The 22,607-nt window shown below is 45.6% G+C and overlaps 1 protein-coding gene across 2 annotated transcripts in view; it reads left to right on the top strand.

Moving 5' to 3' along the window:
• NELL1 (neural EGFL like 1) overlaps positions 1-22,607 on the top strand; it is a 1,046,888-nt gene that overhangs the window by 393,265 nt on the left and 631,016 nt on the right. For both annotated transcript variants that reach the window (XM_073604029.1, XM_073604030.1), the window contains exon 11: positions 539-638. In XM_073604029.1, coding sequence (XP_073460130.1) covers positions 539-638 — 100 coding nt within the window. The remainder of the gene's footprint in view (positions 1-538; positions 639-22,607) is intronic.

Raw genomic sequence — 22,607 nt, 5'->3', positions numbered from 1 at the left:
TGCAGATTAGGCAGTGCAGGGCTGTTGCACATGGCCATATTTGAGGTGTATGGGCATACAGCATTAATTATGGGTGTGATCATGGCATTTATGCCCATAGACATGCCTTACAAAAAATGCATAATTTTGGCTATGCGTGTAAATGTCAGCACTTGATTCGACATTTGTACGGGTGTATTTATCAAAATCGTAAAATGTATGCCTATTTGCCCTAACTATGGCCCTATGCAAGAGCCTTTAAAGTCAACATGATTGGGTTCCGCCACTTTTCCAGAGCCCCCCCTCTCTTCCTCCCGGCTGCGATGCTGTTTTTCTGCAGCTCTCATTGTGTGCGAATTATATTCCATGCATATAAAAGTTCAGGATGCAAATAAAAGATCATTTTCACCTTTTCTGCTGTGATTTGTTCTGCCAGTTAGGGTCTGCTCTGGAAATGAATAGCAGAACGTTGATTAGAAACTGCGTGACCTTTTCCCGCTTGTCGCAATCTTCCACCGGCAGCTCTTTTAATACAAATAATGTCATTATTTGCCTACAGAATGGAGCTTTGCAAAAGGTAGCGGAGCCCTGTCCGCCGCTTAACTGCACCGAAGATGATCGGATCCTTCCAGAGAACGAGTGCTGCTTTGTCTGCCGAGGTGAGCCGCTTCACAGATTTATAGCTGGAACTGAAATTGTCTAAAATGTTTTGATTTTGCTATAATTGAGTGGGAAGCCCTAGAATTCATTGGAGACTTTACGTTTTACACTGTAAGAGGCTTATTCTTAGATGGCACCTCTGCTCCTTTGCCAAATATTAGAGATGAGCAAATCTGTCTGGGATTGGTTTGTGAACATTTTCATGAATCTTGCTTAAAATTCGTGAACTTTGTGGCAGGCCCTTTTAAAGTCTTCGGAGAGATGGATTTTGCTTTCAGTTCTGGGTATTTGTAGGGCTAATTGTTAAAGACATGGGAAAGGTATGAGAAAAGCAAGACATGGTATAGAATGGCAAGGCAAGGTATGGGAAAGGCAAGACAAGTCATGGGAAAGGCAAGGTATGGGAAAGGCTTCGGATAGGCAAGACAAGGCATGGGAAAGGCAAGGCAAGACATGGGAAAGGCAAGACAAGGCATGGGAAAGGCAAGGCAAGACATGGGAAAGGCAAGGCATGGGAAAGGCATGGGAAAGGCAAGACAAGGCATGGGAAAGGCAAGACAAGGCATGGGAAAGGCAAGGCAAGACAAGGCATGGGAAAGGTAAGAAAAGTCATGGCCAAGGCAAGGCATGGCCAAGGCAAGGCATGGGAAAGGCAAGGCAAGGCATGGGAAAGGCAAGGCATGGGAAAGGCAAGACAAGGCAAGACAAGGCATGGGAAAAATAAGGCAAGGCATGGGAAAGGCAAGACAAGGCATGGGAAAGGCAAGACAAGGCATGGGAAAGGTAAGACAAGCCATGGCCAAGGCAAGGCATGGGAAAGGCAAGGCATGGGAAAGGCAAGGCAAGGCAAGACAAAGCATGGGAAAAATAAGGCAAGGCATGGGAAAGGCAAGACAAGGCATGGGAAAGGCAAGACAAGGCATGGGAAAGGCAAGTCATAGGAAAGGCAAGGCAAGGCATGGGAAAAGCAAGACATTAGAAAGGCAAGACAAGGCATGGGAAAGGTAAGGCATCTGAAAGGCAAGGTAGAAAAAAGGAAAGACAAGGCTCCTTATGCAGAACTATGTGTTCAACACACACTGACAATATGGCTACTGTGAGCCCACCCTTTTATAGAAAGGAGGTGGGATTATCCATTCTTTCAAATTATTAGCTATTGTGACAAAGGGCAAATACCTTCCACTATATTATAAGCTGTTCCCTATTTCTGCTGCAAACTTGGAGAACACCATCTGTACATGTATAAGATAACCGAGTATGAGCATCTAGAGCAGCCTTTCTCAACCTTTTAAGTAGGAACCCTTAAAATACATTTCAGGCCTCAGAAAACCCCAGCAAAAAATTACTATAGCTATCAGTATATTAACCACTCCACAATGGTGATCAGTGACAGAAGGGCCTCCTTAAACTGGTGGCCAATAGGAAGACTCTTCATTAGATTTATAGTCAGGGTAGTGCCCCCATTATTTGATGGTCAGTGGGAAGTATGTTCCCCCTGCAGACAGCTAACAGGTTCATTGGTACCAGTGGTAACTTAGCAGAGAAGCCAGAGGAGAAGTTCCAGTAGTCCCATGGCGCTGGCTCTGCGGAGTGGCATTAGTGGTGGACACCATCAGGCAGGAGATCAATCAGCCACTGCTCACTACTCCTCACCACTGAAGAAACCTGGGATGTATGACATCATTTGCCAAAGCCTGGAAACCAGGAAGTAACTGAAGGAATGTAAAAAAAAGGTTTAAAACAAGTAAATATGATATACTTACCATTCTATTTTACTAATTCTAGCAGCATAAGGACTAAAGATAGCCAAAGTTGATTGAGAGAGTTTAGTTCCTCTTTAACCATTTGTGGACACTGAATATGCTACACACAGTCTAAAATGTAATCATGATGTGCATAGGACTATCCTTCTGCCCCGCTGTCACTTCCTTCCTCTCACACTTGTCGGCAATTCCTGGCTCTCAAATAACAGCTGGGAGTTAATGTGTAAATACAGCAGAAATGTCAGCTTCTGCTGTAAAAAGAACAAACCTTCTAACCTTCTACAGTGCTTATAAATATTGTCCAGACAGTAAATAGAGAGTTACAAAGTAACATTGTTTATAAACATGAGACAAGAGATCGAGAAATACAAAGTAACATTGCTTATAAACATTGTTCAGACAGGAGATAGAGAGATACAAAGTAACATTGATTATGAACATTAATCAGACAGGAGATACCGTAGAAAGATACAAAGTAACATTGTTTACAATCATTGATCAGGTGGGAGATAGAGAGATACAAAGTAACATTGATTATGAACATTAATCAGACAGGAGATACCGTAGAGAGATACAAAGTAACATTGTTTATAAACATTGATCAGGTGGGAGATAGAGAGATACAGGGGTTGATTTACTAAAACTGAAGCTCTGAAGCTCTGCATAGAAACCAATAGAAACCAATCAACATCCAGATTTTTTTTTTTTTTTTTTTTTAGTCAAATCTTAATTTAACAAGCTGAAGTTAAAAAGCTGATTGGTTTCTATGCAGAGCTGCACCAGATTTTGCACTCTGCAGTTTTATTAAATCAACCCCGCAAAGTAGCATTGTTTATGAACATTGATCAGACAGGAGATAGAGAGATACAAAGTAACATTGTTTATAAACATTGATCAGACGGGAGATAGAGAGATACAAAGTAGCATTGTTTATAAACATTGATCAGACAGGAGATAGAGAGATACAAATAACATTGTTTATAAACATTAATCAGACAGGAGATAGAGAAATACAAAGTAACATTATTTATAAACATTAATCAGACAGGAGATAGAGAAATACAAAGTAGCATTGTTTATAAACATTGATCAGACCGGAGATAGAGAGATACAAATAACATTGTTTATAAACATTGATCAGACAGGAGATAGAGAGATACAAAGTAGCATTGTTACTTTTGTATGTACTCTGTTTCATTCATCTGCATCTGGGATAAGCTTCTACTGCCATATGATTACTGTTAGCAGTTTTTTTTTAATTGTCAGGTTTTTTTTGGGGTTTTTTTGATGACTATTTTTGAGTTTTTTTGGGGGGTAGGCGCAACAAATTTCTTTTTATATTTTAATTGACATGTGGTGCAAACACAATTTATTTGTCTTCAGCCACTCATCCCTATTTATATTTTTATTTAGTCACACTTATTATTTATTCACTATTGAGGGAATTATAGTTAGTTTGGGACTTATTCAAATTTGACATTTCCAGTTCCAGGGTGGCAATGCTGCTCTTCCATAGATACAGTTTAGTAAATGAGCGTTGTCGCCCCAGGGCAGGAACGGTTGTTATTGGCAGCATCATAGATGAAAATTTAAGGAAAAAAACCTGAAATATGAAAATGAATGCAGACACCGCATCTAAGTACTGGTATGCGGCAATATATTATATTTTTGTTCTTGGAATTAGATACCCTCTAAGGAGTGATATTGTACCTGATAATGTACACATTCAACCAGCGCTGAGCTGAGCCATTTTCCAGGAAGGTGACACTTATTCTGAAGATCTTCATAGAAGTGTCTAAACACTCACTTTTAATGGACATTATTGACCACGTAGTCCGGGACGGAGCTCGGGTGATGAACGGCCCGGTTCTGTCCTTACTTAAGATATTAATCTTTGTTAGGAGTCAATTCTCCTTGTGCACTGCAGAGGTTTCACGTCAGGACAAAGTTGTAATTGAACCCAGGAGTCAGTTTTACAAGATTGTTCGCGCTTTTTTTTCCCTGTTCTTCCATCAGACGATTAATCTAGGTTTGTGCCGTACCTTTCACTGCAAGGAGACAGAGAAAAGTACACAGGTGGTGGCAGTGACAAGGCAAAAACATTGCCAGGAAAATGGATGGAATGTTATGTTTCCTCTTATAGCATCATTTGTAGGGTAGGATGTACCTAACAAGGTGGAACTTTTGTAGGATTTTTAAAATCTACATATTTTTTTTCTGAAAAAAAAAAGATTTTGTTCCCCTAACCACCAGATAGGTGAGCACATATTTAATTGTGACACCAAACAGAATTTTCCAAATAAGATAAAGTGTTGTGGGGGTGCACTGGCGATTTGGCTGCTGGTGCTACTCTTCTTTGACAGGAGTAACTGCAATGCCATGCCTGTCAGATGGACACTGTTATGTGAACACCTGAATTAAGGGGCACTGTGATGGGGGGAGCCTGATGTATAGGGGCACAGTGGTGGGGGAACTTGATGTAAGGGGACACTCTGATGGGGAACCTGATTTATGGGGACACTGTGATGGGAAACCTGATGTAGGGGGACACTGTGATGGGGAACCTGATGTAGGGGGACACAGGGATGGGGGAACCTGATTTATGGGGACACTGTGATGGGGAACCTGATGTAGGGGGACACTGTGATGGGGAGAACCTGATGTAAGGAGACACAGGGATGGGGGAACCTGATTTATGGGGACACTGTGATGGGGAACTTGATGTAGGGGGACACTGTGATGGGGAACCTGATGTAAAGAGACACATGGATGGGGGAATCTGATTTATGGGGACACTGTGATAGGGAACCTGATGTAGGGGGACACTGATGGGGAACCTGATGTAGGGGGACACTGATGGGGAACCTGATGTAGGGGGACACTGTGATGGGGAGAACCTGATGTAAGGAGACACAGGGATGGGGGAACCTGATTTATGGGGACACTGTGATGGGGAACCTGATGTAGGGGGACACTGTGATGGGGAACCTGATGTTGGGGGGCACTGTGATGACGAGCGGACTTTTCGACCAGACTCGAGTCCGTCGGATAGATTTGAAACATGTTTCAAATCTAAGTCTGTTAAACTTTTGAGAAAACAAAGTCTGCTGGAGCCCACACACGATCGAATTGTTCGCCGAAATTCGGTACACCGGACCAAGTATGCCGTAAAGTCCGATCATGTGTATGCAGCATAACACTTCGCTGCCTACATATGGGTGGAAATTTTTTTTATGTAATGTTCTTTTTTAGTAATCATGTACAGCACAATAGGGATGATGATATGAAGAGAGGAGATGGGTGTCCAGGGTTATGCTGTAGCTTCGCAAAAGGAATAACCATAAAATGGGCTTCAGCCTTGGGTGGATCTAGCAGCCAGCAGGCCCAGGATAAAAAATGTGGTTTTGCACAATGCGGCTACTAGAATGGCACCAAGTGCTACATGCGCTTAGCCCCAGGGGGATTCAACAAAGATTTTTTTTGATAAATCCCCAGGGGATCAAATGCACTGCTGTGGTTGATGTCGACATTGTGCCTTATCCTTGCCCCACCACTGTCCGACAACGTTGCCCAGCCAGAAGTTGACAAATACCTAATTATTTGTGAGTGCCAGTAAACAATAGAGAGAGAGAAGGCACTAACAGACATTTTACACCAAGGAGGAGGAAATTGTAGGCAGCAGTGGGCCACAGGACAAGGATGGAGATGCGGCTGATACTTCTCTGCACACACACAGCACACATATGTGTAAAGATTTATTAATGTAAAGTTCTTATTTAGTAATCCTGTATGGCCAAATAGGGACAATCCTGGGGTGATGGGGTTGAGTGGAGGAGAAAGGTCGAGGGGTTCAGTGCTGTTCTTTAGCTCCCTAGTAGAAATGCCTACAAATTGGGCTTCAGTCTGGGGTGGAACTGACAGCCAGCAGAAACAGGATGATATTGCATAATGCAGCCATGAATCAGAATGGCACCAAGTTCTACACACACTTGGCCCCCAATGAGATTCAAAATTATTTTTGATGAATCTCTCTGTGGATCATGTGCATGGAGCACTTGGTCCTGGTTGCTGTGCTAGCATAGTCGACAGTTTGCCTCCTCCTCCTCCTGCTCCCGCTGTCTGACCATGCTGCCCAGATCAGAGACTGCAGACATAGTACATGAGATGATTAGAGACTGCAGACATAGTACATGAGATAATCAGAGACTGCAGACATAGTATAGGAGATGATCAGAGACTGCAGACATAGTACAGGAGATGATCAGAGACTGCAGACATAGTACATGAGATGATCAGAGACTGCAGACATAGTACAGGAGATGATCAGAGACTGCAGACATAGTACAGGAGATGATCAGAGACTGCAGATATAATACAGGAGATGATCAGAGACTGCAGACATACTACAGGAGATGATCAGAGACTGCAGACATATTACAGGAGATGATCAGAGACTGCAGACATAGTACAGGAGATGGTCAGAGACTGCAGACATAGTACAGGAGATGATCAGAGACTGCAGACATAGTACAGGAAATGATCAGAGACTGCAGACATAGTACAGGAGATGATCAGAGACTGCAGACATAGTACATGAGATGATCAGAGACTGCAGACATAGTACAGGAGATGATCAGAGACTGTAGACATAGTACAGGAGATGGTCAGAGACTGCAGACATAATACAGGAGATGATCAGAGACTGCAGACATAGTACAGGAGATGATCAGAGACTGCAGACATAGTACAGGAGATGATCAGAGACTGCAGACATAGTACAGGAGATGATCAGAGACTGCAGATATAATACAGGAGATGATCAGAGACTGCAGACATAATACAGGAGATGATCAGAGACTGCAGACATATTACAGGAGATGATCAGAGACTGCAGACATAGTACAGGAGATGGTCAGAGACTGCAGACATAATACAGGAGATGATCAGAGACTGCAGACATAGTACAGGAGATGATCAGAGACTGCAGACATAGTACAGGAGATGATCAGAGACTGCAGACATAGTACAGGAAATGATCAGAGACTGCAGACATAGTACAGGAGATGATCAGAGACTGCAGACATAGTACAGGAAATGGTCAGAGACTGCAGACATAGTACAGGAGATGATCAGAGACTGCAGACATAGTACAGGAGATGGTCAGAGACTGCAGACAGGATATAAGAGATGATCAGAGACTGCAGACATAGTACAGGAGATGATCAGAGACTGCAGACATAGTACAGGAGATGATCAGAGACTGTAGACATAGTACAGGAGATGGTCAGAGACTGCAGACATAGTACAGGAGATGATCAGAGACTGCAGACATACTACAGGAGATGATCAGAGACTGCAGACATAATACAGGAGATGATCAGAGACTGCAGACATACTACAGGAGATGATCAGAGACTGCAGACAGGATATAAGAGATGATCAGAGACTGCAGACATACTACAGGAGATGATCAGAGACTGCTGACATACTACAGGAGATGATCAGAGACTGCAGACATAGTACAGGAGATGGTCAGAGACTGCAGACATACTACAGGAGATGATCAGCGACTGCAGACATACTACAGGAGATGATCAGAGGCTGCAGACAGGATATAAGAGATGATCAGAGACTGCAGACATAGTACAGGAGATGGTCAGAGACTGCAGACATATTACAGGAGATGGTCAGAGACTGCAGACATAGTACAGGAGATGGTCAGAGACTGCAGACATAGTACAGGAGATGATCAGAGACTGCAGACATAGTACAGGAGATGATCAGAGACTGCAGACATAGTACAGGAGATGATCAGAGACTGCAGACATAGTACAGGAGATGATCAGAGACTGCAGACATAGTACAGGAGATGATCAGAGACTGCAGACATAGTACAGGAGATGGTCAGAGACTGCATTTCCTATGAACATTAGTAGATAATGGCCGATCGGCCCTCTCACCTGACCCAGCGATACAGCAACGGTTCCTCTGATCAGGAGTCAGCTCACTCTGAATTGCCCGTGGTGACTGGATAGCACCCAGATCTGTATTCTGACAATGACTCCATTCCTTTCTCCACCAGGGATGGTGCTAGGCTGTGTGGCTTTCCCTCTGGTGGCGCAGGGCAGCGGGGTTCTCTCTCTGATGGTGTTCCCTCAGCATTGCCCTCTCCCTCTGGAGTCAGGGACTACATGTCCCACAATCCTCTTCTCTGCTCCTTTTTCTATTCTGTTTCTTCCCTGGGCATATGAAGGCGGGGGAAGATACATAGTGGGCAGCTGTGCTGGCAAGCGCTGCTCACTAGTACAGCAGCGTGCGCGAGAGGGAGAGGGAGGGGGGGAGAGGGGGGAGAGGGAGGGGGGAGAGGGGGGAAAGAAGAGCCCGCAGCTGCATTGGCATCACTAGGGTTGGGGTCACTCCCCCTTCCACCAACTATAGTCGCCCCTCAGTACAGACCCCCCTCCACTAAGTATAGACCCCCTCCATCAGTGAAGAACCCGCACTAAGTATAAACCCCTCCCTCAGTACAGACCTTCCTCAGTACAGACCCCCCCCCAGGAAAACCCCCCTCCATTAGTACAGACCCCCCCAGGACAGACCCCCCTGCATTAGTACAGACCCCCCCAGGACAGACCCCCCTCCATTAGTACAGACCCCCCGGGACAGACCCCACCTCCATTAGTACAGACCCCTCCTTCATTAGTACAGACCCCCCTCTATTAGTACAGACCCCCCATTAGTACAGACCCCCCAGGACAGACCCCCCCTCAATTAGTACAGACCCCCCAGGACAGGACCCTCCCTCCATTAGTATAGACCCCCCAGGACAGACCCCCCTCCATTAGTACAGACCCCCCATTAGTACAGACCCCCCAAGACAGACCCCCCTCAATTAGTATAGACCCCCCAGGACAGACCCCCTCCATTAGTACAGACCCCCCAGGACAGACCCCGCCTCCATTACTACAAACCCCCCAGGACAGACTCCCCTCCATTAGTACAGACCCCCCAGGACAGACCCCCCTCCATTAGTATAGACCCCCCCAGGACAGACCCCCCCTCCATTAGTACAGACCCCCAGGACAGACCCCCCTCCATTAGTATAGACCCCCCCCAGGACAGACCCCCCTCCATTAGTACAGACCCCCCCCCCCTCCATTACTACAGACCCCCCAGGACAGACCCCCCCTCCATTACTACAGACCCCCCAGGACAGACCCCCCCTCCATTACTACAGACCCCCCCTCCATTACTACAGACCCCCCAGGACAGACCCTCCCTCCATTAGTACAGCCCCCCCCAGGACAGACCCTCATTCCATTAGTACAGACCCCCCTCTATTAGTAATGACCCCCCAGGGCAGACCCCCTTCTCCATTAGTACAGACCCCCCCCCTCCATTAGGAGAACAGAACACTACACAGCAGGCAGCAGGAGTGAGAGACACAAAGAGGAAGAGAATGTGTCAGCACGGACCGCTCCTCCCCCCCTCCCCCCCGCGCGCGACATCACTCACGGCTGGTCTCTCTCCACACAGAGACCAGCCGCTCTGCCTCCCTTCTCATCTCCGGCTTGAGCAGTTAATACAGCGGCGCCTTTCTTCTTAGAACACCGGCAGAGAGGCGCCGCTGGACACAAACAAGAGGAGGAGGAGGAGGAGGGAGGGGAGCACTCTGGCGCTTCAGCGCCCCCACCTCTCTGGCGCTCGGGTGCACTGCACCCCGTGCACCCCGTCTAGGACCGGCCCTGCCTGCATAACCACCAGAGACCCTGATAGCCACTTGAGAAGGAAGGGTGGGACAAATTTAGATGGGGGGGGGGGGACCACTCAATTTTAGTCTTGTCTTGGGCAGCACAAACCCAAAATACACCACTGAATTTTTCCTTATCTGATCCTCCATTCCCCTCCATACCCTTGGGCTTTCCTCTACTCCCCTACGCTCCTGGAGTAGACTGTCCCTCCATGTGCTCACACCCAATGCAGGGCCATGGGCTCTGTACTGATCTTGATGATGCAACTGACAGAGTGGACATAGGGGAGAAGAGGGACCAGTCTTACAACCTGGAGGAGGCCTGAGGGAGCAGAGGTCCTTGTCTCCCAATTTTGCTTCTGCGTTGTCACCTGTCACACTGGCATCCCATAGAGATTGCAAGTGACCGTTTCAACACACATTATGCAGGCATGGTCTATAGTGTTGTCACCATCAGGAAAACTTCCCTGCTGGTGAGCATAGAGTCAGGATGCAGCTGCAAAGAGGCTTCAGGAGACCAGCAGCACTGATTTTGCAAAAAAAGGTCAAAAAAGGATTTTATGCAAAACAAAACAGTTTATGACACACAAAGCTTTAAGCAACTAAATGTCACCCAGTTGGGGCTTAGATTTACAATTATCATTATGTATTGGGTCCCTCCGTGTTCTGCTCCTGCATTCCTTGTGCTGCTGTTCAGCTCAATGCTTCGGGAGCTGTAGGGGTGTAAATACAGCTCACCTTTTGTACACCCACAAAAAAAAATGCTGACTCTTTTCTGTCCAGAATTGTCTGATAGTCTCAGGTTGGAAATTGTAAGTAAAACGCACTGCGGAAAGAAAAAGATCCGAGCGCTTTGAAAAAAAAAAACAAAAGAAAACACTAAATGTCGGAAGTTTTCATCATTTGTGAAATTTACAGCTGTGTCCCCCTGTGGTTTGATATTATGAATGTTTTCATTTCAGAAGTTTTTATGTAAAAATGTTGAGGCGAAGTAAAACTATAACAGCTCAATATTCCCTGCAGGGAGCGTGTGAAAAAAACACAAACATATCATTCAACTAAGAGGTAGAAAAAGAGACAGAAGATCAGCAACAATGTATCCACTTTACTGCAACTTGTGTAGTCTGTTTACACCAGAGGTCCCCAAACTGTCCCCTACAGGCTGCATCAGACCCTTTGCTTCTATTTAACTGGTCCATTGTGCCTTCCGCTGACACCAATGATGGGGAACTATTTTTACCACTGACACCAACAATGGGCAGCTATTCCTCCCACTGACACCAATGATGGGGCACTATTCCTCCCACTGACACCAATGATGGGGCACTATTCCTCCCACTGATACCAATGATGGGGCCCTATTTTTCCCACTGACAGCAATGATCTGGCACTATTCCTCCCACTGACACCAATGATGGGCAGGCATGTACTGGCCATCGGGACTACAGGGAGTTTCCCGGTGGGCCGATGGCTCAGTGGGCTGGTTTCAGTGACAGCCTGTCAAAGTAATGGCTTTCTTGGTTCGCCCTCAACTTCACGCAGTGATGTGAGAAAGATGAGAAAAATACAGAGGAGAATAAGTGAAATAATAAAAGAGGTTAGTGAGGACTCCTTATGTTATGCTACTTATGTTTTTTTTGCACAATTGCGTATAGTTTATAGGCTGTTTTTGTGCTTGTTTGCACAATTAAAGTGGGCCGGTCTGGATGAAGTCCAGGGCCAAATTTTTATCCCAGTCCAGTCCTGATGATGGGACACTATTCCTCCTACTGACACCAATGATGGGGCACTATTCCTCCCACTGACACCAATGATGGGGCACTATTCCTCCCACTGACACCAATGATGGGGCACTATTCCTCCCACTGATACCAATGATGGGGCACCATTCCTCCCACTGATACCAATGATTTGACACTATTCCTTCCACTGACACCAACAATAGATCACTATTTTTACCACTGACACCAACAATGGGCAGTTACAGTATTTCTCCCACTGGTGCCAATGATGGGGCACTATTCCTGGTGCCAATGATGGGGCACTATGCCTCTCACTGACACCAACAAATGGGCCACTATTCTTACTTCTGACACTAAAAATGGGGCATTATTCTTCCCACTGACACCGATGATGGGGCACTATTCCTCCCACTGACACCAATGGTGAAGCACTATTCCTTTCACTAACACTAAAAATGAGGCACTATTCAATGATCTCAGTGATACCAACAATGGGGCACTATTCCTTTCACTAACACTAAAAAATGGGGCACTATTCCTCTCACTGACACCAATGATGGGGCACCATTCCTTCCACTGACACCAATGATGGGGCGCTATTCCTCCCACTGACACCAGTGATGGGGCACTATTCCTCCCACTGACACCAATGATGGGACACTATTCCTCCCACTGACACCAATGATGGGGCACTATCCCCCCCGCCCCCACTGACACCAATGAAGGGGCACTATTTCTCCCACTGACACCAATGATGGGGCACTATTCCTCCCACTGACACCAATGATGGGGCACTATTCCTCCCACTGACACCAGTGATGGGGCACTATTCCTCCCACTGACACCAATGATGGGGCACTATTCCTCCCACTGACACCAATGATGGGGCACTATTCCTCCCCCTGACACCAATGATGGGGCACTATTCCTCCCCCTGACACCAATGATGGGGCACTATTCCTCCCTGAAATGACCACAGGAGCTACACCATGCTTTACTCTCACTGACCTCCAAGCCTGGGGCATTGCTTGTTCCCCTTTCTACCCTCGGCCCCACTAAAGTCTTAAAAACAGTAAACTGACCTTTGCTAAGAAAGTTTGGGGACCTCTGCTATGCACAACTCTGCTATGATGGGTATCATTCCAAAACATTGATAATCTGGGTTATACAATGCATATAGGTGGACTGCCGTGTATAAAGGGAGTCTAATCTACACTTTAGGGCAGGATCTGTGTTGGGATTACATGACTAATGGAGGACAGCCATGTACAGAACTAATGATGGGGAAATGTTGGTGCAATCAACAGCAGCCAATCAGATTCTGATTTTTCCACTTGGTAACCAATCAGATTGCCTACAGCAGGGCAGAGTAATTCAGCAGGGGAGAGTAAAATAGAAGATGGATCAGAGTCCTCCAACAGTGCAGAGTATTTCAGGATTGAAGAGCTAGACAGTGGAAGGAGAAGAGCCCCCCAGAAGTGCAGAGTATTTCAGGAGAGGAGAGTTATAGAGGAAGGAGAGGAGCCCTCCAGCAGAGCAGAGTATTTCAGGAGAGGAGAGTTATAGAGGAAGGAGAGGAGCCCTCCAGCAGAGCAGAGTATTTCAGGAGAGGAGAGTTATAGAGGAAGGAGAGGAGCCCTCCAGCAGAGCAGAGTATTTCAGGAGAGGAGAGTTATAGAGGAAGGAGAGGAGCCCTCCAGCAGAGCAGAGTATTTCAGGAGAGGAGAGTTATAGAGGAAGGAGAGGAGCCCTCCAGCAGAGCAAAGTATTTCAAGAGAGGAGAGTTGGAGGAAAGAGCATAGTCCTCTAACAGTGCAGAGTATTTCAGGATTGAAGAGCTAGACAGTGGAAGGAGCAGAGTCCTCCAGGAGTGCAGAGTATTTCAGGAGTGGAGAGATATAGAGGAAGGGGAAGAGTCCTCCAGCAGTGCAGAGCAGTTCAGGAGAGGAGAGTTATAGAGGAAGGAGCAGAGTCATCCAGCAGTGCAGAGTATTTCAGGAGAGGAGAGTTGGAGGAAGGAGCAGAGTCCTCCAGCAGAGCAGAGTATTTCAGGAGAGGAGAGTTATAGAGGAAGGAGCAGAGTCATCCAGCAGTGCAGAGTATTTCAGGAGAGGAGAGTTGGAGGAAGGAGCAGAGTCCTCCAGCAGAGCAGAGTATTTCAGGAGAGGAGAGTTATAGAGGAAGGAGCAGAGTCCTCCAGCATTTCAGAATATTTTAGGAGAGGAGAGCTAAAAAGAAGAGCCAGAGTCCTCCAGACTCCAGTAGTGCAAAGTTTGTTTTTTTAGGAGAGGAGAGTTATACATTGGAAGGAAACAGTACAGTCCTCTAGCAATGCAGAGTATTCAGGAGAGGAGAACTAGAGAAAAGAGCAGAGTCCTCCAGCAGTGCAATGTAGTTTGGGAGAGGAGAGTTATATAGAGGAAAGAGTAGAGTAGAGCAGGATTATTTCATGAGAGGACAGCAAGATAGAGGAAGGAGCAGAGTCCTCCAGCAGAGCAGAGCATTTCAGGAGAGGAGAGTTATAGAGGAAAGAGCAGAGTCCTCCAGCAGAGCAGAGCATTTCAGGAGAGGAGAGTTAGAGGAAGGAACAGAGTCCTCCAGCAGTTCAGAGTATATTTCAGTCCTCCAGCAGTGCAGATTTAGAAGAAGAGAGTTAGAGGAAGGAGCAGAGTATTTCAGGAGAGGAGATTTAGGTAGATGAAGAAACAGAGTCATCCAGCAGTGCAGAGTATTTCAATAAAGGAGTGTCCTATGGAGGAAGGAGCAGCGTCTTCCAGAGAGAAAAGGAACATTAGATAGTCCTCCATCGGTGCAAAATATTTCAGTAGAATAGAGTAAGAGAAAGAAGCAGAGTCCTCAAGCAGTGCAGAGTATTTCAAGAAAGGAACATTAGATAGCAGAGTACATCAGTGGTGCAGAATATTTCAGGAGAGAAGAGTTAGAGGAAGGAGCAGAGTCCTCCAGCAATGCAGAGTATTTCAGGAGAGGAGAGTTAGATAGAGGAAGGAGCAGATTCCTCCAGCAGAGAAGAGCATTTTAGGAGAGGGGACTTGGATTTGAACATAGTGCTCGAGCATAAATTGATTGATTGCTTTGATTCCAACATTTTTTTGCCATTGCACCAGATTTCACACTGGCCCTCCACCGTTGTCTTGAGTTGCTTTTCTAATAACCAATCAATTAATTGATATATTTCTGTGACGTTGAATCTGGACTTGTACAAGCCGGCTCAAAGCACCATTTCCTGTTTTCACAACACAGATCCTGAAGTTCTGTCCAGCGGATAAACCCCGGGAGAGCCCCAGACACCTACTTCTACCCAGAGGGATTGAGTTCACTGCTGAACCCCGCACACAGAGAATTTGGATGTCACCCTTCCTTCTTCTAGGCCACCCAGGACATCTGGTGGACTCATTGGTCATTTATTATTGAGTTTTGTTTTTTTTTCCAATGGAACTTCTCCACTAAAAACCCTTGCACTTTTTTTTTTTTTTTTGTTTTTTTTTTGTTTTGTTTTTGGGAAAAGGAATTTTTAGCCTCCCCAAGATGCAGCCAATCTTTATCTCTGCAGTACTTTGAACACAAGTCCCAGCATGCACTTCAAAGGTATGACAGTGTCTCAATATCTGCAGGAGCTGGAGGACTGCGTCGTCGGTCCATCCTCCCACCTTCGAAGAGTCGACTCATTTTATTTCCACACTAGAACATTTGTCTTTTTTTTTTTTTTTTTTTTTTTTTTTAGCATCCTGAAAGTGTTTGTTCCCTTTCTGGACATTTAAAACAATTGAGTTTTTGCTGGCTGAACCACAGCAGCCATCGCCCAAGAGCTTCCCGCCACCGACGACCCAGAGTTCCTCACTTCAATGCACTGTTTTACTGACATTTCTTTGAGGAGGCCTTCTTATCTACATTGCAAGCATTTTTTGTTTTCTTTTTTTTTCTTGAAAAAAAAAAAAAAATAGGGAATGAGTTAAATATATAATTTAGGCATTAGTTATTGTGAAATTGCAATTTTGTACAAATTTGTTACAAATAAAGGCGGTGAAGTGGAAACTTGTGTCCTGGAAAGAAGTATTGTTGATAAATGTATTTTTTTTTTTTTTTTTTTTTTTATTTAGAGGTCAACATTTTTTTATTTAAGGGAAAATTATAATCTGCTAATTAATTTTAAACCTAAACCCTAAAATTAAGGCGATTTGCCCTGCCCCCACCCTTGCTGCACCCTACCTACAAATCACCATGCACTATAATGTCAAATGTATTGGGACGCCTGCCTTTACATGAACTTTAATGGCATCCCAGTCTTAGTCCGTAGGGTTCAATATTGGGTTGGCCCACCCTTTGCAGCTAGAACAGCTTTAACTCTTCTGGGAAGGCCGTCCACAAGGTTTAGGAGTGTGTCTATGGGAATGTTTGACCATTCTTCCAGAAGAGCATTTGTGAGGTCAGGCACTGATGTTGGACGAGAAGGCCTGGCTCGCAGTCTCCGCTTTAATGCATCCCAAAGGTGTTCCCCCGCCCCCCACTGCTGTCCTTAGCCCACCCCATTACTGTCCTCAGCTCCCCCAATTGCTGTCCTCAAACCCCCTCACATTATTGTCCTCGGCCGCCCTTACATTACTGTCAGCCCCTCCCACTGCTGTCCTCAGCCCCCCATTACTCTCCTCAGCCCCCCCAACACATTATTGTCCTCAGCCCCCTTACATTACTGTCAGCCACCCCCACTGCTGTCCTCAGCCCACCCCATTACTGTCCTCAGCTCCCCCAATTACTGTCCTCAACCCCCCTCACATTATTGTCCTCAGCCGCCCTTACATTACTGTCAGCCCCTCCCACTGCTGTCCTCAGCCCCCCATTAATCTCCTCAGCCCCCCCATTACTCTCCTCAGCCCACCCCCAATACATTATTGTCCCCCCCACTGCTGTCCTCAGCCCACCCCATTACTGTCCTCAGCTCCCCCAATTACTGTCCTCAACCCCCCTCACATTATTGTCCTCAGCCACCCTTACATTACTGTCAGCCCCTCCCACTGCTGTCCTCAGCCCCCCATTAATCTCCTCGGCCCCCCCATTACTCTCCTCAGCCCACCCCCAACACATTATTGTCCCCCCCCACTGCTGTCCTCAGCCCACCCCATTACTGTCCTCAGCTCCCCTCACATTATTGTCCTCAGCCCCCCTTACATTACTGTCAGCCCCTCCCACTGCTGTCCTCAGCCCACCCCATTACTGTCCTCAGCTCCCCCAATTACTGTCCTCAACCCCCTCTCACATTACTGTCCTCAGCCCCCCTTACATTACTGTCAGCCCCTCCCACTGCTGTACTCAGCCCCCCATTAATCTCTTCAGCCCCCCCAATTGCAGTCCTCAGCCCCCATCCAACACATTACTGTCCTCAGCCCCCCCTTCACATCACCCTCCTTTCCTGTCCTACCTTACACAGGCAGGAAGCACAGTAAGTCTGGGCAGGGGGCAGAAGCTGCAAGCTAGTGATTGGTTGCTAAAAAAAGCCTAAAAAAAGAAAACAAATGCAACCACCACATCTAATGATTGCTAAACTGCATTATACCGTATTACATATTATTTTTGAATTGGGGTTTAATCCTGCCTTAAAAGCATTTTTTTTAAATAGTTCAAATAATATGAATATAAACTGATCACGATAAGCACCCCTGTCAGTGTCACATGATTTGTTCCAACCCCTCTAACTGTCACTTTTGTTAGGCAGCTTGGCCTGGTAAAGGAAATGGAAAAATATCAGATCTACTGACAGGATCAATAGTGTCTTGGAAAGAGAATAGGAAGGGGCAGGCGGGACTTTTAAGGTACCAAAGATTAGAATAAAAAAATTTTGAAAAATATAAATTTTATTTAGACAATTCTTTAAAATCCCAATAAACATTTGCAAGGATCTCGTATCATTTCTTTTAACATGTACAACCACTTCTTACTCTACTCTACATGTTTCGCTCAGACGAGCTTCCTCAGGAGTTTTTTGGAAGTGTTGCATGAAGTAAAATATGCTATGAGAGAAACAACAGTTGTAAATGATTATGCTTGAAAATTGCCATGAATAAAGTCGCAAGGCATGCCAATTAGACATGTGCGCCGTCAATAAATTTGTTTTGTTTCGTTCCATTCCATTCTGTATTAGAATTAATTCGTATTTCATAATTCGTGTCCGAAATTTTGTACGAAATACGAATTTTCGTTAGGTTCGTTAACTTTGTATAACAATTACGAATGTTCGTTATGATGAATTTATCATTGTGAGGGGCTCCCACCATCCCTGTGCTGTGCTGACTTCCTGGGGTTTTTAACTTTTAGGTTCATTAACTTTTCGTAACAATTACGAATGTTCATTAGGAATTTGGATCCGAAATTTGAAAACGAAATTTCGTATTTCGCACAAAATTTGGAAGCATAGCAATTCGTACTTCGGATTCTCCCGAATGTATGGATTTACGGAAATTCATACGAATTTTCGATTCGTACGAAACTAATTGCACATGTCTAATGCCAATAGGGCATGCCTGCATACATCATTGTAGTGAGACTCATGGCAATTTTCAAGCATAATCATTTACAACTGTTGTCTCTCTTATAGTATATTTTACTTCATGCGACACTTCCAAAAAACTCCTGAGGAAGCTCGTCTGAGCGAAACATGTAGAGTAAGAAGTGGTTTGTACATGTTAAAAGAAATGATACGAGATCCTTGCAAATGTTTATTGTGATTTTAAAGAATTGTTTAAATAAAATGTATATTTTTCTAAATTGATTGTTTATTCTAATCTTTGGTACCTTAAAAGTCCCACCTGCCCCTTCCTATTCTCTTTTTGTACAAATGGGATGTGGTACCAAACCCTGACCTCTTGTTACCCAGCTCTTTAATATATAGTGTCTTGGAAAATTTAAACCTAGGGAACTCATATAGTAATATTAAAGTGGTTCTAAAGGCTCAATGTTTTTACCTTCATGCATTCTTTGCATGAAGGTAAAAATCCCCCTCTGTGCAGCAGCCTCCCCCCTAATACTTACCTGAGCACCATCTCGATCCAGCAATGTGCATGAGAGCCTCGGCTCTCCATGGACTCTTCCTCCTCATTGGCTGAGACAGCAGCGGGAGCCATTGGCCCCTGCTGTTGTCAATCATAGCCAGTAAACCAATGAGGAGAAGGAGGGAGTGGAGCCAATCCATGGCTCTATGTGTGAATGGACACACAGAGCAGCGGCTTAGGAGCGAGCCTGCTTGGGTGCCCCCAGAGCAAGCTGCTTGCTCTGGGGGCATTCAGCAGGAGGGAGGGGCCAGGAGTTCTGGTGGGGGACCTGAGAAGAGGAGGTTTGTTAGTTTGTTAGCTTCCACAGATACAGCTTAACAGCTTTTTACCAACCATTTGCTCTCACAGACCGGTGTTGTCTGAGGTTCCCAGGCAGAGAGCACTGGCTGTCTGTCACAGGTGAGTTTAAATTGGCCTGGGGTAGAGGACTAAGATCCGAACTGGATCTTGGATCAGAGATCCCTGAGCGTGTATGAGAGGAGCCTGGGAGACATATAAACCCCCGAACAGGACTTTTCCTGGCTCTCTCTGGGGCGCTCTGCTACAATATACAGTATCTCACAAAAGTGAGTACACCCCTCACATTTTTGTAAATATTTTATGTTATCTTTTCATGTGACAACACTGAAGAAATGACACTTTGCTACAATGTAAAGTAGTGAGTGTACAGCTTGTATAACAGTGTAAACTTGCTGTCCCCTCAAAATAACTCAACACACAGCCATTAATGTCTAAACCGCTGGCAACAAAAGTGCGTACACCCCTAAGTAAAAATGTCCAAATTGGGCCCAATTAGCCATTTTCCCTCCCCGGTGTCATGTGACTCGTTAGTGTTACAAGGTCTCAGGTGTGAATGGGGAGCAGGTGTGTTAAATTTGGTGTTATCGCTCTCACTCTCTCATACTGGTCACTAGAAGTGTCACGTACCTGGTAGGAGTCTGAAATGACGAGGTCAGCCTATCTTGTATCTCCAATCCAAGCCCCACTGGAGATGGAACAGATGGTAGCAAGGATCAGGAGGAACACGAGTGCCTGTGAATGCTGCGTGCAGAACGTACCGGAAGTGTTGCAGACTGGGAAGTGCAGGCAGGGTTTCTGGTGAAGAGCTGAACCAGCAAAGCTGAGAGGATGGACGGCCAACACAGGTACTCGGAAACAGCGTGGAGCCAAACAGGAGACAGGAGCGAGGTCTTCAGGTAAGCCGGGTTCAGTAACGGGCGGGCAGCGAGGTACCAAGGTAAAAACAGGAGCAAGGTCAAACAGGAAGCCAGGATCAGGAACCGGTAATCAGAGTAATCAGAGTCCAGAAACAGGGTCAATAAGGCCAGGGTTCAGCAACAGGAAGTCAAGTCAAACAAACAGGGTTTCAGAATCTCAGGACGCAGCTGAAGATCAAGCAGCACCTGTCAGAAATCAGAGCAACCCTTAAATAGGCTGTCAGGTGCCAATTGTGGCCAGATGTGTGTTCCTGCGCGTGCACGCAGTGCAACACGCACACGCATTGGTGCGCAAGGAAATCTGCTGATGCCCGTGAATGCGCGCATGCGCACGTGTGCGTCCCGGGCGCACCCTGACAGTTCTCTTACAAGAAGTTTAACATGGCACCTCATAGCAAAGAACTCTCTGAGGATCTGAAAAAAAGAATTATTGCTCTACATAAAGATGGCCTAGGCTATAAGAAGATTGCCAAGACCCTGAAACTGAGCTGCAGCACGGTGGCCAAGACCATACAGCGGTTTAACAGGACAGGTTCCACTCAGAACAGGCCTCACCATGGTCCACCAAAGAAGTTGAGCGCACATGCTCAGCGCCATATCCAGAGGTTGTCTTTGGGAAATAGACGTATGAGTGCTGCCAGCATTGCTGCAGAGGTTGAAGGGGTGGGGGGGTCAGCCTGTCAGTGCTCAGACCATACGCCGCACACTGCATCAAATTGGTCTGCATGGCTGTTGTCCCAGAAGGAAGCCTCTTCTAAAGATGATGCACAAGAAAGCCCGCAAACAGTTTGCTGAAGGCAAGCAGACTAAGGACACTGGAACCATGTCCTGTGGTCTGATGAGACCAAGATAAACTTATTTGGTTCAGATGGTGACAAGCGTGTGTGATGGCAACCAGGTGAGGAGTACAAAGACAAGTGTGTATATATATACCCTGTTTCCCTGAAAATAAGCCCTACCCTGAAAATAAGACCTACAAGGACTTTAACTAGGGCTTATTTGGGGGGTAGGGCTTATATTGCAGCCATCACCGCCAATCACGCTAGGTCTTATTTTCAGGGAAACAGGGTATAAATATTTTTTTATAGATTGTGGAAAAGTTTACATTAATGTCAGGTTTTTATTTCTGAGTATTTTGTACCAGTGAGCAGTTCTGGATTAATCAGTAGGTTCTACTAAATGTGATTTTTATATGAGAATTAGCCGGCAGCTCCATTTTTCGATGACTCTTGTAGATGGTCCTTAGAGGAACATACAAACACATTAGTGAGTAGAAGTGCTTCTTGATGTATAAAGACCAGAATAAGATTTATTTGAATTTACCAGGAAAAATCCAATGCTTTTCAGGGGTTACAAAGGTCCCCTTTCTTCAGGGCTGAATATAGACAGAAGGATGAAATGTCAGCTAGACTGAAGTCTCAAAAAAGCAGATATTTTAGCTTGGGTAAAGTTTATTTTCTCTCTGTATGAATGTAAAAATATACTTTACACAAGCTAAAATACCAGGTTTTGAGATTTAGCCCAGCTCATATTTTATCCTTCTGTTTCAATTCGACCCTAAGGAAGTCAACCTTGCAACCCCTAAAATGTGCTTTTTCCTGGTAAATACACATAAAAAGTTATTCTGAATGTTACGGTCAGGAGTCAGACTTGGAGACCAGTAGCTACAATAGTTGAGACCAGCAGGTTTGGTATACAAGCAGGTCACCCTGGCGGATAATGCGGGCTCATCCGAGGTGTGGAGGCCTAAGCACTAACTGGTATTCACCAGAGCTCCTGATGGTAGAGATGGGTTTTGCTGCGTGTTGATACCAAGTCACGGTCCTCAGGATTGCCCCACCAGAAGGTGAGGAAGCCATGGTCTAGCAGCAGATATAGCAGGTAGGGATCAAGCAGAAGTGTAGTTAGTAAACAGGCCAAAGGTTGGTAAGAAGTGGTTGCAGGTTGTGATCATGCAGAAGCGTAATTGAGGAAGAAGCCAAAGGTCAGTAACTAGTGGTAGCGAAGATAGGGACGGCAGCAGGAGGGACAAGAGTAAAGATATTGGCTGGAGAGAGCATAATAATCTGGGAAGCAGGAAGTGCAAAGGCCTAAGTAGGAAGTTCATGGGAGGAGCAAAGGTTTCAAGGTTCAAGAGAAACAAGGCAAGGTTATCTAAGAAATTCAGGGTGCCCCAATACATACCTTCAAATACAGCAAAGTCTTTTATAGTGATATTAAAGGTGATTTTTTTAAAATTAAAATAACAAACTTGTTATACTTACCTGCTCTGTGTAGTGGTTTTGCATAGAGCAGCCTCGATTCTGCTCTTCTCGGTTCCCCCTGCTGGTACTCCTCATCTTCTCCGAGTGCCTCCATAACAAGCTGCTATGGGGGCACACATGCATGCTTACGCCCAAGCCCTGCTCTGTGTGCTCATAAGGCACACAGAGCGG

The sequence above is a fragment of the Aquarana catesbeiana genome, linkage group LG11 (genome assembly GCF_042186555.1).
Source record: "Aquarana catesbeiana isolate 2022-GZ linkage group LG11, ASM4218655v1, whole genome shotgun sequence".
Lineage (NCBI taxonomy): Eukaryota > Metazoa > Chordata > Amphibia > Anura > Ranidae > Aquarana > Aquarana catesbeiana.
This window is presented reverse-complemented; position numbering and strand designations above follow the sequence as displayed.